The sequence below is a fragment of the Berghia stephanieae genome, chromosome 10, assembly GCF_034508935.2.
Source record: "Berghia stephanieae isolate SIO BIC M18660-M18661 chromosome 10, UCSD_Bste_1.3, whole genome shotgun sequence".
NCBI lineage: Eukaryota > Metazoa > Mollusca > Gastropoda > Nudibranchia > Aeolidiidae > Berghia > Berghia stephanieae.
The window spans coordinates 18,333,083-18,350,801 of NC_088369.1; the positions used below are offsets into that span (position 1 = coordinate 18,333,083).

Here is a 17,719-nt window from a genome sequence, read left to right on the forward strand (position 1 = left end):
AATTCGACATTAATACAAGAATTTTGCATCAGACTACGTTCACTGACTTACTAAACAATCAAGTTTATGCAGCTATGTGGTCTTGTGGTATGATACTTGCTTCAGATCGGAAGATCCATAGTTCGAGCCTCAATAGGAGCATAGTTGAGTCTTTGAAAAAGACTCTTTCCTCACATTCTCTCACCATACTCAGGTGTAAAATGAGTACCTGGCCGTTAACAGCGTTGTCTCTGTCCGAAAAAAAATTGTAATATCGTCTAACAGGCATCATGTCTCGTACTACATGTTAAGTGTTGCTGTTGGCTTGGGACCCTTTGTAAAGCGCTTTGAGCTCAAGTTTATCCCTACACTGGGTGTGATAATTCAGTAAACTGACCTTCTGGTAAATGTTTGAGAATGTAGAGAAGACACAGGAGGAGATCTTTGATTTCTGTGGTGTCCAGCTTGTCCTTGGGTCCTACATAAGATGTCTGGTGGCCTGGAGGTCTGTGGATGACGTAGTGATGATGATGATGATGATGATGAAGATGATGATGATGATGATGATGATGAAAGATGATGATGATGATGATGATGATGTGGATGATGATGATGATGATGATGATGATGATGATGAAAGATGATGATGATGATGTGGATGATGATGATGATGATGATGATGATGATGATGATGATGATGATGATGATGATGATGATGATGATGATGATGATGATGATGATGTGGATGATGATGATGATGATGATGATGATGATGATGATGATGATGATGATGATGATGATGATGATGATGATGATGATGATGACGATGATGATGGTGTGGATGATGTAGATGGTGATTATGATGATAATGATGATGATGATTTGAAGCGCTTAGAGTCTGGTGTCTCAGAGTTATAGCGCTATATAAGTTTTCAGCATTATTATTATTATTATTATGATGATGATGATGATGATGATGATGATGATGATGGTGTGGATGATGTAGATGATGAAAATGATGATGATGATGGAGATGATGATGATAATGATGATGACAATGGCATTGAGGTGAGTGATATAAACTCACTTGGTCCCATTTTTCACGTCTTTCTTCCCAGCATCCTTTTCACTGGAGGACGAATCACTGGCGAGAGAGGTGTTACTTCCCCTGTTGCCAACAGCTGCTGCTGCCACGGTCAGATCTCTTGGGTTGTGAGGCACAGCCACTACAATCAACAATAGACAAAGGTCAATCATGTAATCATGAGCTTTTCAAGATATATTTAACAAAGAGTTGTTTTTTTATCCGAGGCTTATTATTCAATTAAACTGTCTTGATAAATTTTGGTCAAAATAAGAAATATTATAATATGACAACTTCAAAGCCAAAATTAAATCAACTGGAAGGGGGGCCAAAAATGATTCAGTCCGATGTAAAGGAGAAGCCTTACAGGGACCTGTATTGGAAACCCACTATAAGGAACTATATAAGAGTAAGTGAAAAATTAGCCAATATGGCAACATTTTTTATTTTTTTAAAATAAAGAGAAATAAAAGGGAGGCAAATGGTGAATTTCTATTTATTTTGAATTTGTTTTAATAATAATAAATGATAAATAATGAATTTATAAAGCGGCTAAACATCCACATTAATCATGCTCTGCAGCGCTTTACAGAATAACTTTTTTTTTTTTTTAATCAAAACAAACAACAACAAAAATCACATTAAATAATAAGCATGAATATCTGGAAACAAACCCTAAGCGACATCTATTTCATAAAAAAAAAATAATCAGCCTTACAGAACAACTCAGTCTTCAATGGATTGGGTGATTTTCGAACCTACCTGCCCCTGAGATCATGGCAAACACAGCCGAGTCCTTTTTCTTCAACTCCGGAGTACCGCTGTTGACATTGATGGTAGGTGAACTTTGACCTTTGGCAAGGCTTGTTGTTGACTTGCTGATTTGGTCCAGTCTGAAAGTCAGTTTTGAAAATAAATTTTTTTTAAAATTACAATTTTATTTTTTGTGACGACTCAGCTGTGGACTGTAAAAAGTAATATACTAAAATGAAAGTAACAGCTTAAAATAAGAACAAAATATAAAAACATGTAATGTTTTGGGATTAAAACCCTTCTAAATCTAATAACAAAAACAAGTAAAAATGGTAATAATTCACACACGGCCCAGATAGGCAAGAGAAAACTTCAAGTTGGAAAAAAGTTCCTTTCGTTTTACAAGGGTGTCCTTTTCAGAAGTCATTCAGGGATATCATTTGCCAAAAAAAAAAAAAAACCCATGAAATTCTTTCACGTAAAGACCATATCAAAATATGTCACTCAAAGCTTCTCTCCACCAAAGATTTAATTCAGAAAAGTGAGTAGAGCAGGCACTTATGTGGGTAACAACAAGAGATGAAGTGAGTAGAAAAGTGCCAGAAGACAATAGAGAAAAAAAAATGTTCGCGGCGGTGATGGGGGTTTGGATAGCTCATATGGTAGAGTCACACTCTCATCGGCCAGGCGGAGTTGTCATACCAATAAGGTCGCAGGTTCAAACCCCCATCACCGCCACTAAAAAATGTTATTCTCTATTGTCTTCTGGCACTTTTCTACTCACTTCATCTCTTGTTGTCTCCACCAAATACTATTACCCTTATAAATTATAAAAAATGATAAATATCCATTTAGCTCCCACTTAAATATTTCCTTTAAACAACTAAAAATCTAATATTTAAAAATTGTTTTTAAAATCCCTAAACAATTCAAGTCTCAAGCAAAAGAAGAAAAGACGATAGCCAGAAGATTTTAAAAAGGCGGTTTTCCAGCTTTAACAAGAAAAAGAGATTCCCTGGTCTTTGTTTTGTTACATAAGACTCCCCAAGTACATTTTTATAGGATTCAATAGTCTGATGTCATGTCCGCCCAGCAACCAGCAGCTAGATTCTAAACAAAGAAAATCGGTACTTTTTATTCTTAATGCTGACGAGAACTTTTTCACATGTCATGTGATCAGAATGTATAAAAGTCAAAACGTGATCAGAAGTATAATGTACACTATTATGCTCGTCGGAGAAGTATTTCATAAGGGCGTCCACCATTGTTCCGATAGTTTAGAACCAGTTACTAAGTTACCATGCGTCATTACGAGGGGATAGAAGTCACGACTGTTGAACCCTATTGAACATGCTTGACATGTAGAGGGATTCATTGCTCATGTGTGCTTATTACGATGATGGATTATAAAGAGATTTAAAGGAGATAAAAATAATATCCAGCAGAGGACGTGGTTTGTTATTGTTTTGATAGATTCCGGAAGGGATTTATTTATTACTAAAGGTACAGAGTATGATTTCTGTGGAGAAAAGAGTCACATTAATTCGGAAGGGATTTATTTATTACTAAAGGTACAGAGTATGATTTCTGTGGAGAAAAGAGTTACATTAATTCGGAAGGGATTTATTTATTACTAAAGGTACAGAGCATGATTTCTGTGGAGAAAAGAGTTGCATTAATTCGTAGCATATTAATTTCATATAAAATAATTAGCAGATGAGTTTACATACTCAAAAATCCGAATGCTGGTATTAAATTCATAAACTGTTACTGTATAAAGTTGAATTAGAAAGGGAAGGGATTTATTTATTACTAAAGGTACGGAGTATGATTTCTGTGGAGAAAAGAGTCACATTAATTCGTCGCATATTAATTTCATAGAAAATAATCATCAGATGAGTTTACATACTCAACATGACAGTGCTCATTCACCTGTTTTGAACCTCTCCATTTGCAATATGGTTGCTTGCATTGACCGAAGGCTGCGGGGCACTGGACGACTTGTTGGAGTTGTTGCTGTTTGAAGCAGAGGCTGTTGTAGGGACAGCTGTCCGAAGCTGCAACAACTGATTCTTACTGTCCAGCAGGACTCCGATCAGAGGCAAGTAGAGAGCTGCTATACGACCCTGCTGGGACTAGAGCAGACATGCCAAATTGAAAACTTCAAATTTAGAATTTTTTTAATGTCAATTTTTAGGTAATTTGACAAGAAAATTTCGTAATTTCTGAAATTGTGTAAGAACAACCACAATATTATTATTATTATTATTATTATTATTATTATTATTATTATTATTATTATTATTATTATTATTATTATTATTATTATTATCATTATTATAGTAGTAGTAGTAGTAGTAGTAGTAGTAGTAGTAGTAGTAGTAGTAGTAGTAGTAGTAGTAGTAGTAGTAGTAGTAGTAGTAGTTGTTGTTCTTCTTCTTATCATTATTATTATTATTATTATTTTATTATTATCATTTAAGTATTACTAAGAATTAAAAATTCGTAATTTTCCATAAAATTTCGTATTTGGCCATGAAATTTGTCTAAAATTCGTAAAATTACGAAAAATTTGTAAAATTTGGCATGTATGTGTATGTGTGTGTGTGTGTGCATGTGTGTGTTTGTGTGTGTATGTATGTGTGGGCATGTGTATGGGTATGTGCATGTGCTTGTGGGCTGTGTATGGTGTTTACATATACTCCAGTAAAAAAGGGAGGGAAATGGGATAGTAAGAAGTTCTAGAATTATAATTAAAGCACCCCACAGCGTACACAACGACAACAGTTTAGTTGAGACGGTATCCCGTTCCTGACACCTGCTGACCCGGTCACGGTGAGCGGTCAATCACCGAGAGGAATTTACCTAACGGGGATTGCCGTTTCACTCAATTTAACAATGTTTTGTTTTATTGTCTGTTAGACACCCATATTGAATGAGTTGAAATATCACTACTTGGTATAAAAGTTTAAATTTTCTACTTTTACTGTGTGTTTTTTATTTTTTCATAGTATTACAAGATTTCTCAATATAAGTTATCAATGAACGGTAACAAATTACACAAAAAATATAGCGGGTGCAACATTTCAAAAATTAGAGAGAAAAAAAAACGTTGCTATGGATTTGTCTGAATTTTATGTATTATAAAGACAAGATGTAGATACTTCTCCTCACAAAAAACGTATTTTTCCTCAACAAAAATATATCCGCTACGAGCATTCAAACTCGTCAGTGTAGTTTGGGGCTGGTCTTTAACTGCATTGCGTTGATGACAAATCGCATTTTATTTATATCATTGATAATGCCGGATGCTCTTTTTTTCCAATTTTACTGTTGTTTGGTGACAGCTCACTGTGCCTTGTTCTCCAAGAAGTCTAAGTCTAAACTTATATTGAGTGATGTGTGGTATGCAGTGGTACTCAAGGAGGTGTTTTGGGATTATTTTGTTTGGAAAATATTTTCTGTATGTATCCGTGTAATGTTTTATTGCACTTTGAATATATTGGATTGTGTCTGCTTTGATCGATTTTGTGTGTGATATAAAGTTGTGCACATGACTATAGGCCTTGTTAATATTGTCGAAAATTAATCCAATACTGCATGCGTCGTCAATGATGAGTGGGTCGTGGGTGCAGTTCTTTGTTTGTTGGATAATTGTAAGTGTAGACTTTTTCTTGTAAGTATTTGTGGCAGTGGTTGCCAATGAATGATCTGCTGTGGTAAGCCTGTTGTGTAATGCGGTATTCTGTCCAATTCAGAGGCAATAGGACCATCCCTGAGGGTGAGTGGCTCGTGCATGAGATTTGAAAGTCTCTCCTGCGTTTTGGAGTTTGTTGTTATATTCTACTCTGTCGATATCAAACATGCAAGTGCAACCCGTTTCAAGGTTGATTTATTTATTATTAGCGTCTTGACAATGAGAAAATACAAAGAAGCTAATGAGTCGTGTGTTCAATGTGCTTTATAATGTGTACTTTTTACACATAAATTATGAGTGTGCTCCTTGCTTGTCCAATGCCGTGTCAGTCCCATAGACTAAAAGAATGTCATTAGAATAATTTGAACATTTAAATTGTTTCTTGCGGGCACGTTTCTATTTCTGTGTTAAACAAATCATACCACATGTCCTACATAATGAATTCACTGCTTGGTTATGACTTGCAATTGTGTGGTCCATGCTGTAAGAGAAAATTCAAAATTGACTGAGCGATGTAAGCAATGATATAGTGAATTAATGAATAAAATGAGTTTTAAAACACTCTGTATTACTTCTCATATCCATGCATACATAACAGCGTACATAAAATTTGGAAAAAGAAAAACCAAATACTTCACCCAATTTGGTGAAAGAAAGGGGGGGCAGGAAAATTCTAACAAGCAGTTGAGCTAAGTTGAGGCCCAACACACAATGTCATTTAAAATTAAACATTAGCAAGATAATTCAAATTATGCAATTTAAAAATCAAATTAACTCATCATTGAAAAAAATAAAAAATAAAAATATAATTAACAATAAAACCGCAGCGAAATATACGTTTCAAGAACAAGGCTAAAGAGGTAATATCATTATTACCTGACCTACCGCGGAAAAATAATCATTACAAAATAATGAAAACTGAGGAGTAAATGAAGCTTACCTCATTTCGTAGTAAAACTTGTGCCTTGTGAATCACACCCAAAAAAATTTGAAGTTTATAGCAACGTTTTTTTAGAATCCTGAGGTAATTACAAGTAATTTTATTTAAATGTTATAGAAAAATAGGCGAATTTGAAACACGGCTTGTGGAATAAGTACTGGAGATATTGAAATAAAAATTGGACCGATGGAAAGAGTAGGTCTGCGAGAATTCTTTGCATTTTGGGTGGAATTGCATCGTCACGAAGATCGTGAGGTTAATTGGTACGGAAATCATCCATTGGTATCACCCAATGCACGTCAAATCTACGTTCTGGGAATTGATATCGGCTGACCGCTGTTGACCCTGGTTACCTGTCGGGTGAGGTTACGTCGGCGCTCGGAACAGCGGGAAACTAAACGGTCAGATTTATAGTGCAGTTTAGACGCCGTGACCCACGAAACAGTAAAACAAAGGGAAATTGGTTCAAATAGGGAACTAGTGAAAATATTAACTCACTCAACCCTAACTATATCCGTAGTTTACCCGGGTTATTTTTACCCCATGTCTATTTACTACATTTTCCTGAGACAAATTATAGGCGTATCTAGTATCAAAGTTAATGTTTTTGGTTTTCGCATGTTAAAGGTAGTTGAATAAAACATCTATCTATGCACATGCTCAATTTTAATACATTTTTTTCCCATTTTGAAAAGTATCAAAAATATCTAGGATTGAGTGAGTTAATTATCCATTGACTTAACTAAAAGTATTTCGTTGACAAATACACAGATTAAAAATAATTTTAAAAAAAAAGAAGAATGCATTTAATTCATTTCACCGTGTCAAATTTATAGTTTACACACTTGAGCTCCATCTTACAAAAAATATAAAAAATAAAAGGGGTGATGATGTTGTTGTTGATGCCATTTTTTTTATGACTACGATGTTACTTGTGTGCATCTGTGTGAGTGTGTCTATGTCAATATTGTATTGTTATAAATGTGTAACCAAATGACAAATTGCCACTTTTTTGAGGGCAATAAAGATTTATTATTATTACTATTATTATTATTATTATTATATTATTATTATTATTATTATTATTATTATTATTATTATTATTATTATTATTATTATTATTATTATTATCATTATTATTATTAGTATTATTATTATTATTATTATTATTATTATTATTATTATTATTATTATTATTATTATTATTATTATTATTATTATTATTAAACAAATAGTAACAACAAACCTTGGTTCCGTAACGATCATCAAAGGAATGTTTGGCCAGCTGGTTTCGCAGGACGGTGATGGCACTGCGTCTGACGACTCTCTGTTCATTCAAAGCCTGTTTCAACTCAAACAGAAGGAGACCCACCAGGAAATGGTGTTTGCGGTACTCGTCGGACAGGCAGTAGTCGTGTTTCAAGTCTGAAATAAAGAAATAAAAGGTATGTATGTATATTTAGATAAAAAGTATTGGCATTTATATATACTGCACTTCTTCTTTTTTAAAAAAAATAGAAAGAATAATAATAATTATAATACCCCCCCCCCCCCCAAAAAAAAAAAAATTAAATTAAAATAACAACTGATAATATTCAAAATGAATTTATATAACAAATTCTAATAACAAAAGAAAAACAAAAACAAAAAACAAATGACAAAATAATAAAACCACATAAAGCACAAATAAGCAATTGGCCGATGTCGTTGGATGGGAAGTAAAGCAGCAAATGTTTGTTGAAATTTTAAAAATAGGGGATTAAGCAAGATATTTCTATCATTTTAACTGTGGCTTTAACTCACTCAACCCTAACACCGACTATATTCGTATTATACCCGGGGTTAGTTTTACCCCTTGCCTATTTATTACATTTTTCTGAGACAAATTATAGGCGTAGTATCAAAGCTAATGTTTTTCATTTTTACACGTTAATGACAGTTGAATAAAAATATCTATGTACAAGCTCATTTTTAATATCTATATTTTTTCCAATTTTAAAAAGTAGCAAAAATCTCTAGGATTGAGTGATTTAACCTTAAGGGCAACTATTCGAATGGAAGTTCTCTGGCCAAATCGAAAGAAGAAAAAACATTTCTGTCGTCGTTGTAGGTCAAAGGATCGCATATCGGTTTTACGCTTCAACAGTCGTAACGTCACTTCCCTCGAAATGATGCATGGTAACTTAGTAACTGGCTCTAAACTATCGGAACAATGGCGAATGCCCTTATGAAATATTTCTCAGACGAGCATAAAAGTGAATTCAGAGGGAAAAAAACACTATAAATCTGATCATGTTTTGACTTTTACACATTCTGATCACAAGACATATGAAAAGTTCTGGCCAGCATGAAGAATAAAAAGTACAGATTTTCTTTGTTTAGAACCACGATGGACGCCGTTGCTGGGAAACGTGACATCAGACTATGGAATCCAATTGGGTCAAATTGAATGTATTGACACTGTCACATTCTTGAGCATTTGAACGCGCATTTTTCTTTCTGTGTCTTCATGACTTTGAGTCAATATATAAATGTTTTATTACAAAAATAAGATATACGGCTTGATACGACTTCAAGGACATTAGAGCAAACATTCTGAGGTCTTATTATGTCTTCCTACATGCTGAGTATTACCGTTATCATCCTCTCTCCAGTTCTCTATATTGGATTCAAATATATAGATTTATATCAAGCAAAGATGGTCAATGACACCATTAGGTATCGACATCTGATATTCATAAAATTATACTTTAAGATTACTGAGAATTGTTCTGTAAATATTGTGACAATGCAATATAAAAAAATAATGTAGTTCTTCTTTCAGAGCAATTGGGCCTATGGAGCTGGTGTTTATCCCAGTTTCTATAGCATGAAACAAACAATAACGTTTGCTTGCTAAACTTTAGATAGGATGCTAGCTTATTGTAAAATACTTTCTGCCAGATCTAACAGACAAAGCAAATTAATCACTGCTAGGTGGATAGGTCACCAAAAAATCTTTATATAGCGCAATATCCACTAAATGTGCTCAAAGCATTTAAAAGAGGTCCCTGGTCAACAGCAACATTTTAACATGTAGGACGAGACATGCCGCCTGTAGTAGATATTACAATTTTTCGGACAAGGACACCGCTGTTAACAGCCAGGTACTCATTTTACACCTGAGTACGGTGAGAGAATGTGAGTAAAGAGCCTTTTCCAAGGACTCAACTATGCGCCGAACCCAGGACCTTCCGATCCAAAAGCGAGTGTCATACCAATAGACCACATTGCCGCATAATCTTGACTTCACCCAGGATGGATCTGGGTCCCTCTGCATGTAAAGTGAGTTCTCTACCAACTGAACTACCGGGACCCTCGACAATGCAATGGAAATTTAATCATAATATTCTTTGTACAGTTTGTAGTCAAAATCCCTCATGAGCTAATCACAAGTCTAATTTAAATTGGACAGTGTCTTTCTCATGTTAATAACAACTCAATATATTGATAATTATTCCTGGATTCATTCAATGCAAATAACACATCTACTATTAAGTTAGTTTCTATTTATGACATTATTCCACCCCTCTCCCTAAATAGTAATGCATCATAATATCATGTTTACAATAATAATTTGTGACATCAGATTTAAAATCGTTAAATTTCACTAAAAATTTGATTCTTTAAAAAGAAGTATTATTTAAATATTTTTGAAAATGTCTTTTATTCAAAGATGACGAAATCGGAATCGATTGAGGGGTAGAAAAAAATATTTCTTACACTCTTGCATTTTGGAATTCGAACTTTGTTCCCAACGCGAACTCGCAAGCTGGTGCAGCGGGTGGGAACACGTCCGGAATTCCAAAAAGCAAGAGTGTAAGAATCGTATATTATATCATAACAGACAGAAGATGAAACATAAACTAAGTATGTTAGAATCTAAACTTGAAAAAAAAATGTTTATGACAATATCAATATGATTAAAAATTTAAAAATTAAAATTAAAAAGCCACACGTTTCATTCAAGGGAAATTTAGCCAGGATTATTCTACACTTTAAAAAATAAAATAGAAAGAAAAAGGATAAAACCCATGCAGATTATTCTGAAGTACAAGAAAATGAGGAAGGACAAAAGAGATCAGATTTAGGCGGTTCACAGTTTATTGCATAGAAACGACATTAAGCAGACGCAAGGAGACAATACAAAAACTGCTTCCTATTGCTGAACGTAAGTAAAAGTCATTAATTATTTGACACTGGTACCTCTCTTTTAAAATCAAAACAAATGTATAAATTAAAAAAAAAAATATATATATATATATATATATATATAAACACATAAACAAACACTGAAAAGTAAGAGTAAATAATTTATACATGTTTTTAACAAAATCTTTGATTAAAAAACAAAAATTAGCACAGATAAATTTGGGTCATGATAAGTCAAATCCGTGGATAAAATTCAGAAATCTGTACATCACAATATGACTTTATGTAGCATTTCTATTTTGTATTTTGAAAAAAAAATGTCGATAATTGGTAGATAATTCAACAAATTTCAAAATTTACAAAGTCTAATAGTTATAATTTTAAGAGATCTTGATAATTATTAACATTGAAACTTTTGCAATGATGTGATCAAGAGACATCAAAATATTTGATAATCACACATTATACAATCATTGTGATGTCAGTGCACAAAATTCTCCAAAAAAACACAAAACTACAACATCATTGCAGCAGAGTGAAAATCCAAAATGACAACTTCAAAATTTAGAAAACCAAACAAGTGAACAAATATAAAAAATAATTTAAAAACTAACGATGGAAGTTATGTATTCATCTGTTCAAAATAACATTGAAAAGTTTTTACGTTTTCTCTCCAAAAGACATTGTAGAACATGATTTAAACATTCATCTTGTTTATTTAAAAAGTGTTTCCACTTCTGCCACAGGCCACAGAATCATTAGAAGCTGCTGTCATTGGCAACAGACTAAAAAATAAAGTGTAATGTCAAACGAAAAACTGAATTTCGAGGAAAAAAACAGAAGTTTGTATGCATGACATCCAAAACGAGTGAATATAAAACTAATATAAAATAGTCTTTCACAGCCACTAGGTCCATGGAGCTGGAGTTTATCCCAGTTTCCGTAGCGTGAAACGGACAATCACAATGAAATTTATAAGTGCTTTAGAAAAGATATCATGAATTCCAATCTGATCCTTTGCTAAAATTCTATTTTTAATGGTTTAAAAAACTGAGTTAGGAGAAAAAGTCAGAATTGGTCAAAATTTGGACCCCACAAAAATCTGTTTATCATATCGATGAAATCTCTATGAGTATCGGGCCTGGTGTATTCCATTATCATCTATTGTAAAATTATGTGTTTAAGGTGAAGACATTTCTTTATGTAAAATAAATAAATAAATAAATGATAAATTCTTATCAATAAATAAATGAATAAATAAATAAATAAATAAATAAATAAATAAATAAATAAATAAATAAATAAAATAAAATAAAAAAAAGAAACAAAAAGACATCAAATGATTTTAAACAAGAATTCTTATGAGATATTTTCATGACAAAAACACGACAAAATAACGAAAAAACATAGAGCAAAAAAAAAATTTTTTTTAATTAAAAAATAAAGCAGAAGGACATTTGGTAGGTAGAGAAGCAAATCTTGGTAAGAAATACCAAAATTGGTGATGGGGGGGGGGGGGGTTTAAGAAGCAACAAATTTTTATAATTTTAAATGCGGCTATATCTCTAATACTTGTAGAAAATGGAGGGGAAATGACACGAGGAAACAGCATGCACATAGTCCTCTACTCATACAGGAGTTATTGCTTTATAAATAGGCATAAATAGCGGCCAACTTTTCAAAGAGCCTAAACAGGGGCCACCCACCCTAATGCAAAACTATAAACTATCATCATGGCCCAAAATATCAGCATGATTGTGATGGACGATAGTAAAATATGATCATCTTGGTTGAAGCTTTTACTACATGTTGTTAAATACCCTGTATTTGTCTGTTACTAACTTTAATTTGATGATCACAAAAACCCTGGTCCTCAGACAAGCAAGAGTCATTTCCATGTACATATAAACAACTCCTGGGGGTCCCGAAAGCTCAGTTGGTAGAGCACTCGCTTCACAGGCAAATGGACCTAGATCGATCCGAGGTGCAGTCCGAGTTTTTTTCTCTGACCCCCTTCCCCTGTCCACCCAACAGTGAATGGGTAGCTGAGTCTGTTAGATTTGGTGGAAAATACTTTGCAATAGACTAGCGTCCTATCCAAAGGAAAGCGAACAATTTCACGCTATAGAAACCAGGATAAACTCCGGCTCCATGGGCCGAATAGCCTTTGAAAGACTACTAATAAAATAAACAACTCCTCCACTGCTTTAAAAAAAAAAAAGAAAAAATAGTCTTTTCTTCCAGATTGACAAATCGGAACAAAGTCAATATTATCGGGACGATTGGCCGTGAATACCATAAGACCACATGGCTGCAATTTAAGAGTTCATTTAACAAAAATGTAATTATTATGGTTATGTAAAATTATATTACAACAGTATTAACACGATTGAAGCAGCTATGGCCTCTCTAAGGCCGATAAAAATTGATAAAAGCTAGAAACGGGCGCTTAAATGACCAACATAGTGTTGAAAGCGCCGTTAAACACCTAAAAAAAAATAATAATAATAAAGAGTTCATTGATGAAGAAATGAGCATCAAACAAATATCAACCCAACAATCGGGCCAATAATTGACAATATAAAACAGACACTAAAAAGCCTTTGACACCAATTGCTACAGCAGTAACAGGCATAATAGATGTGCTTTGTATATCGTGTTCATGTCTCTAAAACATCAATCGTCTAAGTCTGAACAAATGGATTCACGTAAACACAGAAGACACAGGGAACGAGTTTTCACTCCAAATGAAATCTAAAACCACATCTTTAGAACATGTGGTAAAAATAATATTAACTTTGATTTCAACGGTATGGATATTTATAGAGAACACTGGGGAAGTTCAAATCACTCTTATAAAATAAGAATTAGCATGGCATAGTTTTTCAGACTTACTTTGAGAATATCAGGGATGTTAAATGTTTAAGATAATACTTTCACTTTCATATCTCTAATACACTTATACCCAAGACAGAAATACAGGGATAGGAAACTTCTAGAGAGTGGCAATAGGGTTTTAATAGCAGACGATGCTTATCTATGTCAGGCTGTGTCAAGTCGGTAAGCATCCTCTTCTTACTCATCATGTTTATTTGTAATATTCTAACTTAAAATCGGGCTCAGGTTTTCGCAGCTTTCTATCTTCAGTTGGGTGATTACTTTTCACTAAATTGTTTCTAACAGACTATAAACTTTTAAGTTTACATATAGTTTTGTGTATTTGTATGATTGATATGATGGATAGAAATGGCATGTATTTATTATACTTGAACACATACCATCAAAACTACAATGTTATGTTTACCGATTGACATTAACAAACCCACATTCTGATGTAACCCTCTCTTGATATTATCATTTTAGTCTCGGCTTAAACCAAAATTACTTTGGACAACATTGAGTGATTCTTCTTGATTTTGTTTGCTGAACTATCTATTTTCCTTCATGGAATGTCTAAGCGACAGCATCTAATGGTGCTGTGGCAGAAGGGCATAATTTTTTAATTTTAAAAAAAAATCAAAATGACGTCGAAAAGGGTTAGGTAAATAAAAGAGAAAGTGCACAATACACTGATATTTGAATGTAGAAAAGTCATCGAGATGAAAAACAGAACAGACAACAATGAAAGGCAATATATTTTACACAACAGTTAAATGTTTACAGGAAAATAAGTATTTCAATACTCAAGATTTCATAACGTCCATTATAAATCTGTGGTGTATTTACTTTTTTGGATTTTATATTGTATCATAAATAGTGTTATACATACAAACAATACACCTCACATGCATTTCATTGTGTTCACCACCCATAGCAAAACAAGATTTCAACTCAACCCTTGCAATACACTATCAACTATGGGAAGAAAAATACCAATGATAAGCAACCAAAACCACATATAACACCCCCACCCCCAAAAAAAAAAATAAAAAAAATCAACTTATATTTATTTTATAATAAAAAAAATATTCTGCACAATTCATAAACCTACAAACTATATTGGAATGAAATATATCTTGACATGAATGTAAAACCAATATAATTAATTCTAATATAATTCATGTCAACTCCAGAAGTTAAAACTGTTAGTCTTGTTTGATTCTTTTCATCTTAATTAAGGACATACAAATCCCATTTTAAAAAAAAAATGGATTCAGGCTACCCCAAAAAAAAAAAAAAAAAAGGATCACAATAAAACCAAAACAAAACGAAAAACGAAAAAATACAAAAAAAACGTCCATAACCAAAACAAGAAAAAGGAACACAAGACAAAAAACCCATTTCAAAAACGGACGAAAAAAAAACACGGAAACATTTTCAACTAGAGTTACCTTCCTGTTTGATTTCTGTCGGTAATGAATATTAAAAAATAAATAGAATAAAGATTAACAAATGACAGACACCATTTTGAATGAAGAAATCACAAACCAATAGAGAAAGATTGCATGTGCATGTGTGTGATTTCGTTGTTTTATTCATTTATTTATCTATATACTTATCTAATTTGTTTTTTTGTTCTCTTTTTTGTTCTTTTTTTTTTTTATAGTAGGAATGGGGGGGGGGATGTTGATCTCTGTCAGCAATAAGAATATAATTAGAAAGATTGACAAATGACAAGACACCAATGATGAAGAAGTCGCAAACCAATTTCTTGAAAAGCAAATGTATCATATCGACGTTGCCTGTTATTTTACAATTATTAAAAAATGTTATTTTAGCTTTCGTTGATGAGGTGATGGGAACAAGGAGGAGGTAAGCTAATTTCCTGACAAGCTGGGATTGCTCAAAATAATCAGTTTATGGTTAAAAAAGCAAAAGTCGTTTTTTAGAACAATTAGTTCTTTCTTTCACTATTTACTCAATATCTATATTATGCAGATGAAACTGAACAATGCTGTCATTTTTTTTTTCTCTACTTTAAACCTCAAAATCTAAAATTTTACTGATGGTCAATGTAAAGCGCTTCGAAGCTTTGGCACAAGTGCTATATAAATGTACTTTTCTTTCTTTTTAATTATAAAAGATGAAGTTTTGTCGATGCTTTAATACTTTTTTATCTCTCTTTATCGCTTTTTTCTTTCTTTTTTTTTTTTTCAATATCGTTTCTAAAGGGCAAAAGCTGATGCACACGGCATTATATCGAAAAAAAAATGGCTTTTTCTTCTTTTGTGTCATCTTTATTCAAGCTGGAACTTGGAAAGCAAACTAAAAGCCAGTCGGACTCGAAGGGCAAAGCAAAATTTTTTTTGTTTTTTTTTTCAAATCATAAATTTTCCTATGCTGTTGAAAAAAAAAGCAACAAAAAAAAAAAAAAAAAATTAATCTTACAGAAAGGAGAATTTATTTTAATTTCCAGCACTTTTTTAAGTTTAAAAAAAAAACAAACAAAAAAAACCCCCAAAAACAAGAGACAAAAATCTCAGCATGTGCCTTGACACTCAATTCACTTCACCATCAGCGTCAATATCACGAAGAAGCCAATCTGTCGAATTGCATGCAAATATCAAATTAACACAACTCTGTTCCTAACAAAGAGATAACATTACATCTATATGAATTGCGTCAAGTATAGTATAGCCCTTAAAAACATCTTATATTATATTATGATTGGGAAACACCAAGCTCTAACCGGCTTTATATTCATTCCATTTTATTTATATATAGATATTACTTTTATTCCCCAATACATTCCACAAAAGAATTGTCAATTTGTTTGGTAGATTTGGAAACATGTGTCGAAAACATTAAAAAATGAAAAGAGCAGACATTTTGACAAATCACGAAAGTGGAATTAAAACTTATAATTTTTTCTGGGGGTTTTTTTTTTTAACTCTTTATTCGATTGAAACTTTTAATCAATTAATTGTGTTTAAAATTTCTTTGGTCTTTTTCATTTTGTTCAATGAAAACAGCCTACTTTGTTTTGTTTTTTAATTTAAAAAAATACTCTTTGAACCTTTTTATTTACCTTTTTTGTTTTGAAGAATAACAAAATAAATATGATAAAAACACCAAGACTAAAACCAGTGAACTCATCAAATCTCATCTTTGGGTGTCTAAGCTCGTCATACTCTGGTACTTTTTTTTTTTTACTTTGTGTTCTTTCCTATTTTTATAAAGAAAGAGATAAATGAAAACCCTCATGACTCAGTTTAGATGAAGACATTGACGACAATCAAGAGAAAAAAGGAGTAAAATATACGAGTTCTATTCAAGACCGTACATCAAATCCCAGATCTTGAAAGAAAATGAATAATAATGTGAAATTAAATGTAAGCTTCAATTTAATTACAAAAAACAGATCCAATGAACGTTTCGAGTTTCCCCTTTATCAACAAAACAGGATGAATGAAACACCACAGATCTGTTTTGTTGATAAAGGGGAAACCCGAAACGTTCATTTGATCTGTTTTTTTGTAATTAAATTGAAGCTTACATTCAATTTCACATTATTATTTATTTCTTCGAGCTTCGAGCAGCAACATTTACATTTGAAAGAAAATGAGGAAAGAGAAGAAATTGAAATTGAGAAAATCTGATAGCCCGAGATAATGATGAGAAAACACATTTGTGACCCATCATCTCAGACTGGTAATGTGTCGGAAAGAATAAGATGCCAAAAAATGGGATTGAATGACCAGGAATGTGAAAACTTCTGATTTTTATCATTTTAAAATATTTCATCAATAGGGTAGAGAAGTCGTGATGTCACAGCTTTCTACTCTTTCGGTTTCAAACTTCTTGGAAGTGTGTATAAAAAAAATAAAATAAAATAAAAATTTAAAAATCAAACTTTTATATAACGTAATATCCACTAAACGTGCTCAAAGCCCTTTACAAGGGGTCCCTGGCCAACAGCAACATTTAACATGAAGGACGGGACATGACGCCTTTAGGGGACATTACAATTTTTTTGGGACAGAGACAACACTGTTAACGGCCAGGTACTCATTTTACACCCGAGTAAGGTGAGAGAGAATGTGAATAAAGAGCCTTTTCCAAGGAGTCAACTATGCGCTGAGCGAGGCTCGAACCCAGGACCTTCCGATCCAAAAGCGAGTGTCATACCACAAGG

General features: G+C 32.8%; 1 protein-coding gene across 9 annotated transcripts in view; it reads right to left on the reverse strand.

The window, feature by feature from the left end:
* Window positions 1-17,719, reverse strand: part of LOC144980753 (dedicator of cytokinesis protein 9-like) — a 134,633-nt gene that overhangs the window by 57,589 nt on the left and 59,325 nt on the right. For 7 of the 9 annotated variants that reach the window (XM_078928524.1, XM_078928525.1, XM_078928518.1 and 4 more), the window contains 5 exons: window positions 7,700-7,878; window positions 3,749-3,951; window positions 1,826-1,956; window positions 1,067-1,205; window positions 377-486 (listed from right to left, as the gene is read on the reverse strand). In XM_078928524.1, coding sequence (XP_078784650.1) covers window positions 377-486; window positions 1,067-1,205; window positions 1,826-1,956; window positions 3,749-3,951; window positions 7,700-7,878 — 762 coding nt within the window. Of the gene's footprint in view, window positions 1-376; window positions 487-1,066; window positions 1,206-1,825; window positions 1,957-3,748; window positions 3,952-7,699; window positions 7,879-16,096; window positions 16,127-17,719 lie in introns of all 9 variants that reach the window. The other 2 variants (XM_078928521.1, XM_078928516.1) reach the window with 1 other exon arrangement.